The sequence below is a fragment of the Daphnia pulicaria genome, chromosome 8 (genome assembly GCF_021234035.1).
Source record: "Daphnia pulicaria isolate SC F1-1A chromosome 8, SC_F0-13Bv2, whole genome shotgun sequence".
Lineage (NCBI taxonomy): Eukaryota > Metazoa > Arthropoda > Branchiopoda > Diplostraca > Daphniidae > Daphnia > Daphnia pulicaria.
In genome coordinates, this window is record NC_060920.1 from 936353 (window position 1) to 955027 (window position 18675).

Here is an 18675-nt window from a genome sequence, read left to right on the forward strand (position 1 = left end):
AAGGCATTCTGTGTCGTTTTGCAATCTAAGTGTAATATCCACTATGAACTGGTTAAATGTTAAAAACTGGCAAGGATTTAATTAACCAAAATGTTCTTTAATATTGTTAAAACTGAGGGACGAAGGAGAGCACTAAACCTTCACTCGATCCAACTGGAACACTGTCAGTCTTCAATTTGCTCCTGTATTTGAAGGAGGCCGATTAAGAATTGTATCAACTACAAATAAACAACGAAAAATTGTATTACCCTTTAGTAGTCGAATTGCTGACGGCCATTGAAGAACGGACGACAGCTTGAGCTTCCGAAGGGATGCTTGGATCATTTGAAAAATTCACAATCTTCTCGTTTTCGCCCAAGTTAAGGACAACCAGGTATCCAGGTGCCCCCTTTCGGATTCTAAAGATAATAAAAACAAATAATTATCCATGTGCAAATCTAAAAATGTGATTAAGAGTTTAAACTCACCTTATGAATGCAAATATATTATCATCCGTCACATTCGAAAAGCTCATGGTACCATGCATGATGGCCGGCTGCTTACGCAAGTTAACCAACTCGCGGTAGATGTTCAAATAACTGTTGGCCATGCCCATTTGATAATCGGCGTTGATGGTGTTGACATTTCCGCCAATTGGGTACCATGGCGCACTTGCATTAGTGAAACCGGCCATTGATGAAGAATCCCATTGGTAAGGACTGCGTGCTTGATTGCAATGGGAAGTGGCGGTCAATTTATTACCGGTGGGGCAAGCTTCTAATGATCCGCCGACTGGAGCCACATCTTCCATGCCAATCTCATCTCCGTAGTAAGTGAATGGTGTACCCGGAAGAAGCAATTGTACCATAGCCATAGCGTCGATTAGTTTGGTTTCCAAACGATAGGCCATGCGTTCCGTGTCCCTGTTACCAAGTACCCAGTTAGGCCATCCTTGAACTCCACTGACTTCTTCCAAGTAATCGCTGATATCTTTTTTCAGTTGAATTCCAGTAAACCCAGCCAGTTTTCTAATGAATTTGGAGTTGACGGGTAGGTCTGCAAGTGGCCTTGGCGGGGTTGCAGTGGCATCCCCGTAATATTTCATTGCGCTAACACCTTCGGTATCTTCCGCCTCAACGAACAAAACCCTGCGAAAATAATTTTTTAAATCTCAGTTGAAACAATTGACGCAATTTTATGCAAATTACCTGTGATCTCCGTCTTTATCTTCATACTCCTGAAGAACTGCACGGATCTCACCAATAAAGTTGTACGTTTCGTCAAGATTCTTGGTGTAGATATGGTCGAGGGACGCATACGCATTGGGCGTGACGCCAGGAATCGCTGTCTCATCCAATGTCGTATTCGCGGATTCATAGAAATAAGGTACGGACAAGAGTCTAAGGCCAGACACGCCTTGGTCTAACCAGAATCTTGCAACACTCTTCAATTCCCTTTTCACTTTGTCACTGCGCAAGTTTAGATCAGGTTGATCTGGTCCATAAATATGGTAGTAATATTTATTCCTGGTTGGATCAAGTGTCCACGCCGAACCCCCAAAGATGCTGACCTGTTTTTTTATTTAAACTGTTATTAGTAATAATAAGACAAAGAACAAATAGTTGTAATACCCAATTATTAGGTGGTCCACCATTTTTCCCCTCAGCCCAGACAAAGCAGTCACCGCATTCACCTGTAGCATCAGCGACTGATTGATTGAACCAAGCGTGGTGCTTACTCACGTGGTTGAACGGTAGATCAAGAATAATCTTCAAGCCTAGAAAATTTTGCTGATCATGTAAATTTTTCCATTTCAAAATAAAATGAATAAATTAAAAATTACCCTCTTGTTTGGCAGCTGCTGTCAAATCTTTTAGATCTTGCAGTTCGCCGTAGGATGGGTTAATTTCGAGGAAATTGTCGATATCCTGACCATACAGCGGTTCCTCACTTGCCGTCTTGAAAATGGGTGAAATGGAGATCATGTTGACACCCAAATGAACAAAATGATTTAATCGGCCCATAATTCCTGAATATTACAATACAAATTTAGATTTCATTATTATTACATGAAAATAATATCAGGACAATAGATTGTACACTACCTTTCAAATCACCCTTGCCATCTTGATTTGCTCCACTGTCTTGAAATGATTTTGGATTGACTGAATAGACTACACCCTTCTGCCAGTACTCTAGTGGGGCTGGAGCAGGGCATTTAGGTGCCAGTACAACAATAACGATAGCAATAACAAGCATAGCAATCCAGCAAAGCCAGAACAAGGCAAAGAGAGTCCATCGAAGTCTTATCCAGAATGGGTCATTGGCATACTTCATCAACTCTTCCTTTCCCATGCCAGCGAATGCTACATCAACAGCTCCAATCTCAACAGCTGCATCATCAGCATTCTTGGTGAATTTGACCTGCCCAACATCTCCAGGTTTTTCATCGCCATGGGCTGCCAAAGAGCTTCTAGATTCGCTTTTAGAACCTAATGATTCGGCAGATTCGGTCCTGGCTTTGGGGGCGATTTGTCCCTTTAGGGGCTCTACTCCATTGTAGTTTTCATTCATCATTCCCAGAGGAGTTTTATTGATCTAATGATAAAAATAACTTAAAAACAAAAACTCAAAAGAAGATTAGAGTATTTTTTACTTACATTTTTCCAAGTTTAGTTGGAATATTTGATGCCTGTCTGCTGTGATACACTCAGGATCGTGTCTGCGTTAAGAAGTTAACTAACTTGCTGCTGAAAATGAACGAAAAGGAAAAGTCGATTGTGTTACGACGGACTAAACAGATCCGGCCTTTTTTAAGTCTTTTCAAGGTAAATACCTCGTCACTTCGATAAAAAGAAGCCCGTCAAGTAAAGATTTGAAATATTTGAGTTTTTCCACTTTCCCCCCTCTCAAAAAATGTAAGACATTATTTCTTTTTTTTTTTTTTTGGCGGAGGCGGAGGAATACTTGAAATCGATAGCCTAGCCTAGCTGCCTTAACACAGGATTGTGATTAAACACTAAACAGGATATGGTAAAGCGGCGAGATATCCTTTTACAAATTTATAAGGCGTTACTGCCCCCTGTTATTATGATGAAATCTCGGCATTTAAAAGGGTTCTCTGGGGAAAATTGGGAATTATGAATAGCCATTGATTAAAATAAATAAATACGTACATTTCATTGAATAGCCATTGAGTAGAGCCTTATCATGGAATGGAATTTGATTTTGAACTTCTGTACCAAAAACCTAAAATTTACATGTTGTAGCGTACTAAAAAAAAAATGTTTGCATTGAGTTGAATGTTCAGATATTTCCCGGTTTCGCACAGTTAGTCAAATGTTTATGCAAAAATATTATTTATTGTTTACCCAAGTTATAACCCATCGATCTGTTATCCCTGCTTAAAGCGAAAAACAATAGTCAATCACATATGATTGGTAGGTGATAACTAATATCAAATAATTAATCGAAATTTGGGAAAGTTAACGAAAATAAAAGATATTATTTATCATTCAAAAAAAGAGCTTCTTTGAATTGGTTAAAAAATATTTTTAGATTGAGCAAGCCTCGATAGCGCAGTAGGCAGCGCGCGAGTCTCATAATCTCGAGGTCGTGAGTTCGAACCTCACTCGGGGCAGTAAGATATTGGTTAATTTTTTTAAATCTTTACTTTCCGTTTGTACTCAGAAAAATAGTAATGGGTTCAATTGTTAATAACGATTCTTTTCGCTGTGAAGTCTGTAGGAAGAAGAAAGTAGCACAAGTGATAAGGCCGATTTTGTTGGCCCACATAAAAAAATAAGCATTTCCTCTAACTCATTAACAATTTTAAATTTTACGGGAAAAGTTTACCCGGGAATCGGGATGTTACGTTCTCCTGTCTTTGCTTCTTCAAAGATAGTGTTTTATTTATCGTAAACGCCGCCAAATTCAAACTGCTGTAGGCGATATCACGAACGGTTACCATGCCTACTAGTTTAACCAATGATAGAAGATTGGTGTTTTCTTCTGCTACACTACAATGAGCACTCTGTAGTTTTCTACTTTTCTACTTTTCTTCCAGTTTTTACATTTGTTAAATCGGTTGAATTCAGTTACTATAAAATTGATTTCCTCTGACTCTCTCAGAAATAAAAATGAGTGCTGCTCTGGAAAATTTGGAAAATCAATTGGAACTTTTCGTTGAAAACGTCCGACAGGTTCATCTTATTGTGAGCAATTTTCAACCTCAAGGACAAGGGGTTCTGAACCAGAAAATGTAAATATTTAATTAAATCTGTAATCATCATCCTTTATCCTAATGTGTTTTCCTGTTATTTTCTGGATAATCAATGTAGAAACTCTATGGTACAAGGCCTGCAAGAGATTGACAAACTGAAGGGTCAGTTCCAAAATGTGCATGTTCCTCTGGAAGTATTTGAGTAAGTAAAGTACATGGAAATGACATTGTTTTTTAGACGCTACAATATTTGAGTTCTTGTTTTTTCCTATAGGTACATTGATGAAGGCAGAAACCCTCAGCTGTACACCAAAGACTGCATGGAAAAGGCTCAAAACAAAAATGAACAAGTCAAAGGAAAGATTGATTCATATAGAATGTTTAGAGCTCACTTGTTGGAGGAACTCAGCCAAGTCTTTCCCAATGAGACCATGAAATATCGTACTGCCAGGGGAGATGACATCAACAGAATTCCATAGTGATAAATTTGAATAATCAAAATTGTTTGGGGTTGAGAGTTCGGGATGTAAAATTGTCATTAAGTGTTGAGTCCTGCTGCTCAAAAATGTAATATACCATTTACATAACAATATTTGTTTAAAAATATTATTTAAAACCTGGTATTACATTGTGTCAATTTATTTAGCAGAAAAAATTTAATTAACATAAGTAAGATGCATAATGCAAATATGTGGGTCAAATTAAGTCCTTGATGAAGTTGCCGTGGCTGTGGCACGGGATGCTGCAGATGAGCTACTGGATGTTGTTTTTGATGAACCCGATTCTTCAAAGGTCTTGACAGATAATTGCACTTTAGGTCCAGCGTTCCACAGTGCATCGAACATGTCCAGCAGGGCTGTCTCAACAAACACCTGATGCAGTCCAGCATCGGCAAATGTTAGTAAAAATTGAGCCGAAAAGTAATCATTGTGCGGCTCAACTGTTTTGTTCATACTCGTACTCGACTCGATCGGCTAGAAAAAAATTCAATTTCATTAATGTTTTATAGTTAAAAATCGAACGATCAAAATGATATATCTTGCCATCCGAACCTACTGTCGGGTTAGCAGGATTCGATTGAATTGTCATTTGAACGGCACTCGTACTCTCCGTCCAAAATATCGCGGGCTGGAAGTAAAACCTGGACAATACCTTCCACCTTAACGGCCAACTGCGAGCCAATGGTTGTCGTTATCGCCTCTCCGGCCACTCTCGGCTGAGGGCTCACCGCCAACTGTTTAGTATTCAATAATCAAGTTCAAATATCAAGTTACGAATCTTATTATAATTCACTTTACCTTGATGGAAGTGGTCTGCAGAGTCTGGAACATGAACCGCGGGAAACAAAGAGGTGTTTCTATGAGTAACTTCAAGCAATCCAAGATGCATCGAACGCTCTAACAGATTGAGGAAGAATGATTAGATTTTAAATATTATAAGGGATGTGAAAAAGGATCCTACCAAGTGATAAATAAGTTTCAAATCAGGTTGCGGAAGCAAGCCGAAGGTTTTATCTGTTGGCCTTAATTTTAGACCAATTTTAGAAGTCATATCGGCCTTATTATTTAGTGGAACCAAGCCGGCTTCCGCAAGGGGCGCGGCGGAGAGTAGAAAAAATGGCTGCCAGGCAGAGAGGGAAAAGGGAAAAATGAGCCACTCAGTAAATTTGCCATATCTCAACCAATAAAATCCGGAAAAAAAATTCTTTTCGGACTTTGGTAGCTGAGATAGCAATAAACCTTTTTATACAATTAGTTTTTTCTATAGCTCCTTCGCTTTTCAGAAAAGCGATGTCAAAGCACCCCCCCCCCTTTCTAAAAAAATTCAAAAAACCCAAACTTTAACGCTTAATATCTCGGAAACGGGTGGGAATTTCGTCTTTCTGCAAACGCAGGTAAATCCGGCGTGCAGAGATAAACATGATTATATATTTTTATATTTTTAAGGCCTTTTCCGGATTTAGATCTAGAAAGCCGCTCCGGGATTTCGGTCTATAGACCTTTTTAAGATTCCTCGGTGTAAGCAGAGCGAAAAGTCGTGCGGCTAGTCGACTAGTGCGCACCATGGCGAGGGATAGCCGTAACTAGCTGCAGACTTGGCTTGATTCTTCGAATCACCTTGTTGTTCGGCGGATAGGGAGGAAAGGAAAGTCTGGTCCCTCTTTTTTTCATTCTTTCCTTTCCTCCCTATTCTTCCCTCGGGCACGATTTACCCGTCAAGTGTTGAAATAAAGTATACATACAAGAGTTTAACAGCTTACTTGTGCTATATTTGTGTAGAGAATGAACATACCAAAATTGACACATAGATCCAGCTAGGCTTTCCAACACTTACATGTGACAGAACGAGTAAAGGAATAAGGGCAACATGGTTGTATCAAGTCGAAGCCTCTTCTCACCACATGAGATGGAAATTGCTATTTCAACATCAAGTCTATCCGGGAACAACAAGGTGATTCGAAGAATCAAGCCAAGTCTGCAGCTAGTTACGGCTATCCCCCGCCATGGTGCGCACTTGTCGACTAGCCGCACGACTTTTCGCTCTGCTTACACCGAGGAATCTTAAAAAGGTCTATAGTGGAGTCAAGATATGAAAAAAAGGGGGGGTTACCGGGAACAAATTACAACACGAAATTTTTTTTTATGAGATTTGTTTTTACTATAATTTTATATATTTTGTAAAAACCCTTCTGCGAAATAATTATTTTTACTGTAAAAAAATAGAAAACAAAATGTAAAAATTTGAAAATGTATTATAATTGTTATAAGAAATAGAAATACATTTTTTTTGACAGCTAATAAATGTTCCCCGTCTTTTTATTAATCAGGGTTCCAATTTTGAATGTTCTAGCTTTAACGATTTTTTGGTAATTAAATATACTGTGAGGGACTATGCCTCAAATTTTATAAAATCACCAAAAGGTGTTTACAAGGGACCTTATGGCGGATAGTCCCTCCGTAAACTCATTATATCTAGTCATGTAGTTGTCCTAAACGCGATTCGTTGGTGGAATACCAGCATAAAAGCTAATCGCTATTAAAATCGATCAATGCCTCCCATGAGTGGGTAGCGCAATTGTAAATAAACTTATTTGCTAGCCATGTATTATGACTAGGAAAAACAGTTTCTTTTCTTAATCGGGCGCCAATGAGGTAAAGGCACGAAGAGAACTTAAACAAAACAACCTCAAGAAGGAAGAAATGATATTGATAATAACAAAGCGAAGAAAAATATATGCCTAACCTTTTATTGAGTATCCCAAGGAAAAATAATTCATTAAAAAAAAAAATCAAAACACAAGACAAAAATTATATAAAAAAAAGGAGAGAGGCAATAAAGAAAACAAACATAAATAATAAGGCCGCTATCATTAGACGGATGTCAATAAGGACGTGGTCGACGTCTCCCATTAGCAGACAGGTCGCAGCAGATAAGAGAAGAGATTGTCGCCATCACAGATTTACAAAACAATAGCGTTTCGTTTTCGATGATCAATGCACCACGTGAGCATTTAAGAACTTTTTTGAGAAAACGAATCGGCTACCCAAGACCCGAAGGCACCAATAACTTCTTGAATGTTTTATTTGGAGACGGAAAAACATTTCTTTACGGAAGTGTCTTAAGTAAAAAGTATGATATTACTGAGCTACTCCTATTTAATGGAGCCGACGTCAATATTAAAGAAGACGGTAGAACCATTTTGCACAGAGCCGCAGAGCTTAACGACACCCTACTATGTAAAATTGAAATTTCATATAACGCAGACCTAACTCAGTTTAACGAGATTGGTGAAACCCCAATGTTAGTCGCAATAGCTTTCAGTAGTCCGGACGTATTAGCCATTCTATGGAGAAATACAACTGAACACCAACTTTCAGCAAACGGAGAAACAATACTACATTATGCCGCAAGGTACAACAATGACGAAATTGCGTGCGAAGGGCAAAATGGAATCGATGTAAGCCAAACGTCCACACACGAACAAAGGACAGCTTTACATGTGGCAGTTCTTGAATCACGGATAGAAATTGTTAAAATACTATTAGCAAATGGAGCTGTCGACGACGTAGCAGATTCAACAGGGCATTTTGCCTATGAATATATTACGGACGGCGAAATCAAAGACCTTTTTGTTCACCACAAAATGCGGATTGAAACAACGGTAACAGTAATAATAGGAAAACGAAAGCGTTCACCGGAAGAAACTATTCCAGTCCTCAAGCGACTGACGACGCAAATCGAAAAGAGCAACAACCCGCTTTTACGGGATATGCTTTTCGAAGAACAAAAACAAACATCCACGCAACCATTGCGTCGTGAAATTGAACGTTTCGCCCTTTATGACCCAAATGACGGCAAGACAAACACCTATATGTACCTAGTATCTTCCGGTTTCGCTAGGGAAATTTTAATTACTGATTCTTTACCTATTGAGACACCACTTCCATGTAATTATCAACGCCCAGACTTCCAAGGACGAGCACCCAAAATCGTATACCCAATTAACAACCCAAGGGAATACCAGCTTCACATAACTCTTTTAAACGCGGCCTACTCACGCCGAGTTGTATTTTGCAATCGCACTTGTTACAAGCGTGATTTGTATGAAGTTTACTTGTGGAAAGAAACAACCCTAGAGAGTTATATTGTTACTTAAAGTTTACCATACGGAGAAACCGTACGAGACACAACTAAAAGCATTAAAAACAATATCATCTTCCAGTGTGTGTGGGCTCTGTATCCTTCCCCTTTTCTGAGGGAAAGAATTAGTTCCCTAATAATAAGGTATAGAGAAAACATATATAGGGAGAACAAATATTTGTTTTGGATTGTTCCCCTCCCCCCCCCCCCCCCGCGGCGACCGGGAGTGACAGGTCTTGACAGCCGTCCAAGTCGAATCCGGTGGGGGGTAGTTGTGATACGTAAAGTCCCGATTTCTATCATATTTTTCTTTTTACCAAGCGAAAAAAATAAAAGGGAAAGGAATAAAATCAATAAAGGAAAAATGAATGGGAAGGAAAATTGTCGATACTCGTAGTTTCGCCAATATTTTTTTTAGTGTCTCCACTTCTTTCGTCAAGATGGGTCATCAATTAAACTTTGAAGACGTTGTTCAAAATTAAGACAGAGTAAAAAAAACTGTGCGCCTTGTTTTAACTGGGTTTGCCACTGCGCCGATGTCCGAAGGGGTAACCAAGTGGCTCCCTTTGTTTCCCCGACAACGTGTGTTTTTCTTCCACTTGTTTTTTTGGTCAGGCAATTTTTCCCGATGTTGACGTGGAAAGTGTCCCTGATTGCGTTTTTCAATGCGTCGATTTACTCGACTATTATTACGAGTAAGCAAAAAAAATTTTTTTATTGTAATTGATTATTGTTTTTTTTATGTATATTAAGTAGTCCTTAAGTAGACATCGTGATGTTTCCAATTTTTCTTAATATTTGTTGTTTTTGTTAAGCCGTTATCCCGGCTACGCGAAGTATCGTGATCTCTTTTCCTTTCATCAGACCCGATTCTGAGATATTCGCTGCACCATATGAATTCCGCTTGTCGATCCGCGACGTCCGGTGGCAGATGGAAGAGTCGGGCCGCATTGATGACTTTATGCGGGTCTACGAGCCGCGTCTTCTTTTGAGGGCACAGCTTATCCGTTGTTATTTAATGAGGGACGAGTCATCCCGGAGTCGTCACCGGGCTGACATGTATCACTGCATACAAGAAGAAACCGTCTTCGAACATCTTCTACCAACTCATGGGGCATCGATCGCGTCCATATAATAGCGATCAGCTGTCATGATGGCATTCCATCAACCAATCAAATTGCGGGGACTGAAGCGGTCTTCACGGCTTTGCAAACTGCTTTTTTTAAATATATTTTTGACGAATTTATTTTCTGGATTAATAAAAAGTTTATGTATATTTTCTTTACTACGTTATGTTATTATTATATATTTTTTTTGTTTTGTGTTGTTTTAATTTTCTCTTGTGCCTTTACTTCTTTGACGCGAGGTTTAAGGCCACGGGTAGTGTAAAACGTAACGTAACGGTATTATTTTGTAATTCCGTAATTATTACAATTTCTTCTTCGATTTGCTCTGATTTGCAAGCCGTTTGGGCTGCGTATGCTTTTAGCATACAGTTTATGCAAGATTTTTGAGTTGGTTCTGTACATACATTAGTAGTAATCTCGGCTGCTGCTTTCTTCGGGCAATTTACGGTGAAAGGTGGTTGATTTCTGGCTGTCCTAGGCGTCTCGAGTGGGTCAACGCTATCTTTTGCTAGCGCATTGTTGTCATCTTTTCCGCTTTCATCGATTATGAGGGCACTGCTTCCAAACTCGTCTTGTGAACCATTAATTTCTCGGTCAATTTGCACAAATAACTCTTCAGTCGTAGCACTATTTTTTTCCGATAAATCGGGATTTGAATTTGGTGGAGTTGTTACTGGTACCATTGTGCACTTTTGGGATGTGTGTTTGGTGAATTGTAATGCTTGACTGAGTATTTTTTGTAGTGTGTGTTGGTTTTAATCGTTTTTATTTTGCTACTTTGAAATGTTGAAAAAACTGTTTTCTCCTTTTGATTTGCCCTTAGCGATAGTAAATTTGAGTGACGTAGGCTATCTACTTTCTTTTAGCCTTCTGACATGTGCTGTCTACTCAACTGAACGAAGTATTTAGTAAAATTTTTTTTTTGTTTTATTTATTATATGCTACTTATTTATTTTTAGTGCGCTGTTTTTTTTAAAGTGGGATTTTTTTTGTAAATGCGTTTTTTAAGTGGGTTTTTTTCTATGTGGGTATTTTTTTAGAAATCGTTAATTTTTTTAAGGGGTTATTTTTTTTATTTTAAGTGCGTTTTTTATTTTAAGTGGGGTTTTTTTTGTAGTATGCTTTTTATTTGTTTTAAATGGGGTATCTTTTAATTGAAGTGGGTTATTCTTTTTTAAGTAGGTTATTCTTTTTTAAGGGGTTTTTATTTTTATTTAAGTGGGTTTTTTCTTTTTAAGTGGGTTTTTTTCTTAAGTGGGTATTTCTTTTCTAGTGGTTTTTTTTATTAGGTTTTTAAAGTTAGTAAAATAATTTCTTTTCGCTAGTATAATGCTTTTTTTATTATTTGATTTTATCGTTAATAGGGTTGGTGCATGAATAAGGGATTCGTTTGAAAAAAATACCATTAGAATCAGTTTTTCACGCTGATTCTCATGGTATTTTTTTTATATTTTTAAAATAATGATATCCCCCCGTAATCTCACTTCAAAGTTGAGATTAGCTCCCCCCATTTTAAAACGGACCCCACGCCATTTTTGGTGGGCGGTCCTTGAAATGGGATGAAGTTTCCCCCTTTTCACCCTTTTCGTCTTTCGCCTTGCGACCCTAAGGGCAAAAGAGGGGGTATAGGCAGCACGAAAAAGGGTGAAAAGGGTGGAAAAAGAGCAAACTTCATCCCATTTTAAGGAAAAATGGCGGGGGGTCCGTTTTGAAGTGGGAGGAGCCTAACTGTACTTTGAACACAGATTACGCTCTGAAGAAATTATTTTAAAAATATAAAAAAATACCATGAGAATCAGCGTGAAAAACTGATTCTGATGATATTTTTTTCAATCAAATCCCTTATTCATGCACCAACCCTATTGTTTTCCTAAATGTAATGTTTTTTTATTATTGGCTTTCCATTGCTTTTTATTATATTTGATTAAGTTTCAGGTAAGGGATGAAGTTTGTTAACTTGGTTGGTAGTGAGGGATAGATTTTCTCGCTATTACTTATTTCTTTTTGTTTTGTTGGGTACTTGCTTTCTGTCGTTAGTCCGTGATGATGTATAACGGCTGCGCTTTGTTGGATATTTACTATTGCCCTTGATTCCAATGGCAGTGGGGCGTATTCCCGTACCGCCGTGGGCTCCATGATTTACGTTGGGTTGTAAAAGGGCTCTTGGGTGTAAGGTGGAGTTAATATTGGAGCTAATATTTTATTCTTCTATCTGGGAATCCCGTTTTTTATTTTTCGCCTTGCGCATTTTACGTCGCATTTGATTTTTTTAATGCGTGTTGCTATTTTGCATGCCATGAATAATCGTAGAAAAAAAAATGATAATTCTTGCAGTTCAAAATCCTAGTTTTTTTAAAAGTATCGATGGATCGTCTCTTGATTTTTGGCTTAAGCTCCGGCTATACCTAAATGTCCGGCTAACATGTGATCGTGGTTTTCCTCTAAAACTTCATTTTTTTTAACAAGTGGTACAATTAATCTGTTATTTATGTCAATTATTTCTTCGTCCTCGTTATACAGTACCCACCAAACTATTAGGTACACCCCCCTATTTTCAATGCATTCTTATGGCACTACGTGTCCTAGAAAAATGCAATAACTCTTGAACCGCTTGGGCTAGATTTTTTTCCTTTTGGCCCTGAGTAGATCTAATGATGATCTACATTTTTTTTATGATTTACATTTATACCTCAAAGTTTTCCACTTCAAAATTTGGCGAAATTGGGCGCCCTCTGCTGGCGAAAGTGCAAGTTTGTTGAAAAAAGTACAAATTTTGAAGTGGAAAACTTTGAGGTATAGGGAAGGGTTCTCTGAGTTGGTTTGATTGTAAATTATTCTTTATATTCGTATAGAGTGAAGAATTCTGCATCTTTTGGCACAAAGAAAAAGATTTTAGCTTGATTTTTAGTATTTTTTGTAAATTTTTGAAAACGCCGTATTTAACACGGCGCATATGGGGGGAAAACGGGTGTACCTAATAAACTGAACGATACCGTAGCGCCGTGGGGGTTAATCCTACGACAACTTCATGTGTAGAAAAAATGTAGATCATCATTAGATCTACTCAGGGCCAAAAGGAAAAAAATCTAGCCCAAGCGGTTCAAGAGTTATTGCATTTTTTCTAGGACACGTAGTGCCATAAGAATGCATTGAAAATAGGGGGGTGTACCTAATAGTTTGGTGGGTACTGTATCTATATCGCTTTATTTTCTTTTGATCCCCTCTTATCGTATCGGCCTCGTTTCTCAAATTCCTTTTATCATTATTTTCGTCTTTAACGTTTTTTCGGGTCCTGGCCCTATGGTCGGTTAATATTTACTGGTTATCAGCCCTTTGGCTTGCTTCTTTTTCTAACTTCTCTTTCAACTTTATCGTCAGCCCTTTGGCTGGTTTCTGTACCTATTTTCTCTATTAATGTCTTACAATATTTATCTTTTCGTTGGACACTCTATTTCAGTTGTCGATCGTTCTGCTTCTTTTTTTTTTCTTCTCGAGGTTACGCTATTACAACTTCTCTGTCGCCCATCTCTTGGGTACTCGTTTCGTCGGTCCCATCTGTTGTCTCTGTGGGAGGAAAAGGTTGTATTTGTGCCAACACCGCCCCTATGCCATATCCTGATGCATCAGTATAGATGATAAATTCGCGCGTGAAATCTGGATAGCTCAGGATAGGCCTAGACACTAAGCGTTGTTTAATACAATAAAAGGGGCCCCTTGCCTCTTCCTCTCATTTCTATTTTGCTGTCTTTTTCTGGAGTGCCGTTAGGGGTGTGCTATTTCTGTAAATGTACGGACGAATTTTCGGTAGTAGCCTGCAAAGCCTAAAATGACCCTAATTCTTTTTGGTTTGTCAGTTCCGGATAATTTTTACGCAATCGATTTTATTACTATTTCGGGTTATTCCCTCTCTTGTGCAAGTGTATCCTAAATGCTCGATTTCTTTTTTTTTCGTTTACTGGGGTTTTTCATTGTTAAGTAATTTTTATTTATGTTTTGATCTCGGAGTCGAAATAAGACTTCCGAAGAAAATAGACTGGTGGCAGTGCCGGTGTCTATCAATCCTTTTGCTTGAATATTAAAGATTAAAATGGGGATTTTAAGGAGTGGGGGTATTATGGCTGGGACAGGCGTAGTCAGATTATGGAGGGCTAGGAGAGAGTTTATTGCTACATCTTCCAAATTTATCTAATTGCGACGTGACGGGTCGTTGATACGAGCCATATCTGTCCAGCATTCTCTAGCGATGTGTTCTCTCTTATTGCAATTGTAGCATACAATATCTCTCGGGGCTGACTGCTGATTGGTGGGTGCTGATCTATTACTATATGCGTTATTGTTTTGTACTGTGGGCCACGGTTGTGGTGCGTCGTTGTACCCGTTGCGTTGGTTGCCGTAATTAGGGTTTGGGCGATTAAATCTCGGATTATAATTATTAGGTCTGCGTGGGTCTCTGTAGCTGTTATTTTGGTATCTCTGTTCGTTTCTTCCCGAGTATGAACGTCTGTTGTCGCTTGGGTAGTTATCCCTATAGCCGGTTGGACTTTGTTCCCTGCTACGGGAGTAGCTGTGATCTCTCTCTCGGCTATATCCTTCATTTGGATTTTGCTGGTTTCGGGTGTGTGTTTGTCCCTGTGGGGGTCTATTGAAGTGTACTCGAGAGTCGTCCTGTCTCGGACGTCGGTCCGCGGATTCTGCTCGTCTAGAACCGTAGTGGTCAACTGCGCCAATAGTGGCTATATTTTCTTGTGAGGATTGTCGTCTTTTAGTTACGTTTCCTAACTCTGTCAATTCTTTTTTAATTATTTCAATTTCTGATTTTTGTTGAGTTATTTCGTCATCCTGTTGTTTTTCGTGATGTGTAATACCAGCGATGACTGCCGTTATTTCTTTATCCTCGTTAGTTTTTTTATCTTGTAAAATTTGTTCCGAAATAAATAGTTGTTTACATAACTGATCGAAATTGTTAAAATCTTCTGGCATTCGCAAATATAATTCTGCTTTTATCTTGGGTAATATTCCTTGGAGTAAAGTTTTGATTTTAATATCGGTTCACATTTTCTTAACTGTACTGAGGAGTGCATCTTCTACATCTGTTTTGTTTTTCTCGTCTAATTTATCTAATTTCCCTTCTAGGCTATCATAAAGGCTAGTTAGCCTGGAAACAAATGTTCTACAATTCTCTCCCGGTTTCTGTTTTAGTTTGTTAAATTTCTTTCGAAGGGCTGCTAGGTCGTATGAATCCTGAAATCTTTCAATTATTTCGCATTTCCAGTCTATATAATTAATAAAGTCGCCTTGCTCTTCCGCATAATTATCGTGCCATTCTAAAGCTTCTCCTTTAGGACGATCTGAAAAGAAACGTATCTTTTGGACATGCTGCTGTTTTTAACCATTCGGTGATAAATTTATCGGTACTTTTTCCCTTAAAAGTTGGAATTGATTTTTTGTCTTCCCTGGAAAAGAGTTCGCCTAATACTTTTACTATAGGTTTTGTGACATTATCTAATATAGTGGTATCATGTGGGGGTGTCAATGTGGTTTTTGTTTTGTTTGCATCATCGTCTCCATTTTGACTTGTTCCTGCACCTGCTCCCATGTTTGAAATACTGACTCTGCGGTTCTTTTTTAGTGTCGTATTACGTTTTTGTAGTTTAAAGATTGTCGTCGCTTGGCTATTATTTTGTGCTGTAAGGTTATCTATGATTTCTTGTAGGTTCTTAATAATATCTGCTTTTTCTGTATCGAGTTAAATGATAGAGAATAATGATTTATCTACTGAGTCTCGTCCTGTGAAGCTTTGTAATTCGTCTATAAATTTTGTTGTCTCGAAAGTTTTTTCTGCGATCTCCTGAAAATTCCTTTCGTACTGATCTTCGGCCTCGTGATAAGCTTTTTCCCTGTCTTTTAAGTCTTTATTGCGTTCTTCGAGATTGGATATCCTATTTTCTAGATGTTCTTTATCGTCTTTTAGGTCTATTATTTCTTCTTCGTATTTTTTAATTTGTAATGTGGCGGTAACGTAATTATTATGGTTTTTTTCTTTTGTTTGGGTAATCTGGGTAATTAATTGTTTTCCTAATTCCTTTTCACGTTTGAGTGCAGTGATTTGATTGCTGAGGGTCTCTATGTGTTTTCGACCTGCGGTCAAATTATTTTCTAATTGTTCCTTTTCGGATTCGAGTGTATTATTGGCTTCTAAGCTATTTGCTTCTACTACAGAAATGTGTTTCTCTTTTATATCTAATGTTTTCTTAAGTTGAAATTCGTTATCTTTTGCAGTTGTGTTTTCATCAGATTCAAGGATTTTAATCTTTTCTTCAAGGTCTTTTACTGTCTGGTTGCCGTTGGCGTTATAATTTTCTGCTTCTCTAAGTTGCTGTTGCAATGTCTCTACGTGATTCTGGGAATCGTCTAAAAGTTTTAAATTAGTGGCGTTATCTTTTTTAAGTTGGTCTAATTTATTGACATCATCTCGTTGCTCTATAAGTTTTTCCTCAGCGGCTTTCCACTTTTTGTCTACTTTCTCTTTTTCTTTAATTAATTCAGTATGGGATTTTTGGAGTCCTGCTTGTTGTAAGAGGGCTTCTCTTGTTAGTACCGTTATTAATTCTGTGTTGAATTCGCGCTGTTTTCTGTGAACGATCTGTAATTGTTGTACCAAGGGGTTTACACTTTTTTCGTCTCCTCTTAGTAACACAATATATTCTTTTAGGCTCTTAGTTGTTTCCCTTATGGTGTCTGGATTTACTGTGGACTCGAGTTTGTCCTTAACGATAAGATAGAGGTATTGATTTAAAATATTATTAGTAGCCTTGTGTGTTTTCTTTTTCTCTTCTTCCAACTGAGAAATTAGTTTGCGTACGGATGATGTTTGGTGGGTTCTACTTATTTCGGTTAAGTAGGAAGATTCGATTTCTACTGATGCCTTCCAATTTGTTAGGAAATTATTTCGGGCTGTATTAACTGAAAGGTCTTATATTGGAGTACTTGGGGAATGTTCGAAAGTTTCTAATGGGGAATATGTGGAAGGTAGGTTTTCGTCTGAAGGTATAAGGTGGTAAAAAAAGAGTTGAGAGAAGTCTCAGGATTGCTCAAAGAATCAGGCATCCGCTTACCTCCAAAAGATGTTAGAGATTTCCACTCGTTGAATACAATTTTATGTTCACGAGCACAAGTACACGCATGCACCGGAAAAATACAGACAGCAAGAAAGTCTCCACTGTTAGTCTACCAACGTTTGACTGACTTAAATCTAAAAGCGTTCAATCTTTTTCAGAATGACTTAAGTCTAAAAGCGTTCAGTCTCGTTGGGACCTCCAATTGTAGAGAGCTTACTCGCTAGCCATGTATTAGTCTACAGCACATATAAGAGTATACAAGTACACAATAGAAAGTATGAGAAGGGTGATCTTACTCTGGAGCTTGAAGGAGAGCTGAGAGAACTCTCACTTATTGCTACAGATCGGGGAGTATTTATACAGATTTTGCACGGTATGATCATGGGTCTGATGAGTGACAAGCGCGGGTGTGTAACATAATTACAATCGTGAATGACAGATAAGAGATGAGAATTGGCTCGGCTCTTGCTGTCAATCTTCCCGCTGTCAGTTTTTCATTTCGTGCTCCGTCCCCGGGCTATTTTGGCTCATTAAACTGTCTAAACTTATTGATCTAAAATTCTAATTTTGGTGACGGAGACCGGATGACGGATGACGGAGACCAAAATAACTAAAAAAAAAAAACGTTTTTTTTTTAGTTTTGTCAGTTACTCATACAGTTATTGACAAAACTCAACCAAATTTCATGCCAAAGTAGATTATACGTATTTAAATAACATACTAAAAGTTTTTTTATTTTATTAACATCTACTATTTTTCCCCATACTGTACCTTTTGACACAGTGTCCCGGTATACTCCAGTTTCCCCTACGGTTCAACTACTGGAGTCTCAGCTATAGTCATGTTGTCAGTCCAGGTCTGCTTGAATCTTAGGCATAAATCTTTCGATGATTTCCAATTCAAATGAAGTGCTGAAAATATTTCCTAGTTTAGCTCCATAGCAATTGAGGCCACCAGTTACTGTTTCTTCTCCATCGTAAAAGTTGAAATCAGGAAGTAAAATGGGTCAAAGATCATCGAAGATCGTATGTCTTTTGTTTTTCGTGTTTTACAATAGGAATGCCCTTGCCATTGTAATAGAATTTGATAACTTTTTTAATCCTGTAAGAAGGAGAAACCAAAATTTTTTAATATTTTTAACACCAGTAAATGTTTGACAATTTTTATCTTACGGATCAATGTCAATCTTTATGGTGTCCATCTCAGGGTCGCAATCTTTGTTCTTTACAGCGTTAATCAGAATTTCATCAAAAATTTTCCACAACCCAGGTGTGTAAATGACCTCTCTCTGGATAATTCCCATATCCTCCTCATACACCCACTTGACCTTTTTAAAACAGATCGTTGGTCCAATGTACAGAGAAGGAATAGAGAGCACGTCCCTTAGAAATAGTTTTTTTTTCATAACTGTTTCATTGTCAGCAAGTTCATTCACTGCAGCCTCAGATGTGGCAGTCTCTTTGTTCATTTTGGGAAACAAATACTAAGAAAAAAAATCAGTTTGTTGAACTTGGTAGATTACACTAATATAGTCAACAAGAAAAGTTGGTGAGAAATAATGGGTCATGGACGTTCAGGCCCCGGCCGT

At 38.0% G+C, this 18675-nt stretch overlaps 4 protein-coding genes and 1 non-coding gene across 6 annotated transcripts in view; 2 read left to right on the forward strand and 3 right to left on the reverse strand.

Moving 5' to 3' along the window:
* LOC124312357 (collagen alpha-1(I) chain-like) overlaps positions 1-18675 on the reverse strand; it is a 1404094-nt gene that overhangs the window by 280238 nt on the left and 1105181 nt on the right. The gene's annotated exons all lie outside the window — the stretch shown is intronic.
* LOC124312308 (alpha-glucosidase-like) lies at positions 14-2920 on the reverse strand. 2 transcript variants are annotated; one of them, XM_046776787.1, is made up of 9 exons: positions 2816-2920; positions 2640-2726; positions 2085-2577; positions 1823-2008; positions 1611-1756; positions 1188-1549; positions 468-1127; positions 249-398; positions 14-182 (listed from the first exon to the last, which is right to left on the reverse strand). In XM_046776787.1, exons 3-9 carry the CDS (start codon positions 2554-2556, stop codon positions 107-109), a joined length of 2052 nt encoding a protein of 683 aa, XP_046632743.1. In that variant the 5' UTR covers positions 2557-2577; positions 2640-2726; positions 2816-2920; the 3' UTR covers positions 14-106. The 2 variants fall into 2 exon arrangements, with proteins under 2 accessions (XP_046632743.1, XP_046632742.1); XM_046776786.1 differs by having other exon boundaries at positions 2640-2729; positions 2816-2915.
* Trnam-cau lies at positions 3547-3619 on the forward strand. Its single transcript has one exon. It is a non-coding gene; the product is annotated as a tRNA-Met (tRNA).
* On the forward strand, positions 3976-4791 carry LOC124312505 (mediator of RNA polymerase II transcription subunit 10-like). Its single transcript, XM_046777037.1, has 3 exons — positions 3976-4240; positions 4320-4403; positions 4476-4791. Exons 1-3 carry the CDS (start codon positions 4119-4121, stop codon positions 4678-4680), a joined length of 411 nt encoding a protein of 136 aa, XP_046632993.1. The 5' UTR covers positions 3976-4118; the 3' UTR covers positions 4681-4791.
* LOC124310690 (EH domain-containing and endocytosis protein 1-like) lies at positions 15716-18555 on the reverse strand. Its single transcript, XM_046774648.1, has 3 exons — positions 18260-18555; positions 18140-18188; positions 15716-16612 (listed from the first exon to the last, which is right to left on the reverse strand). The coding sequence occupies exons 1-3, from the start codon at positions 18553-18555 to the stop codon at positions 15716-15718; spliced, it is 1242 nt and encodes a 413-aa protein (XP_046630604.1).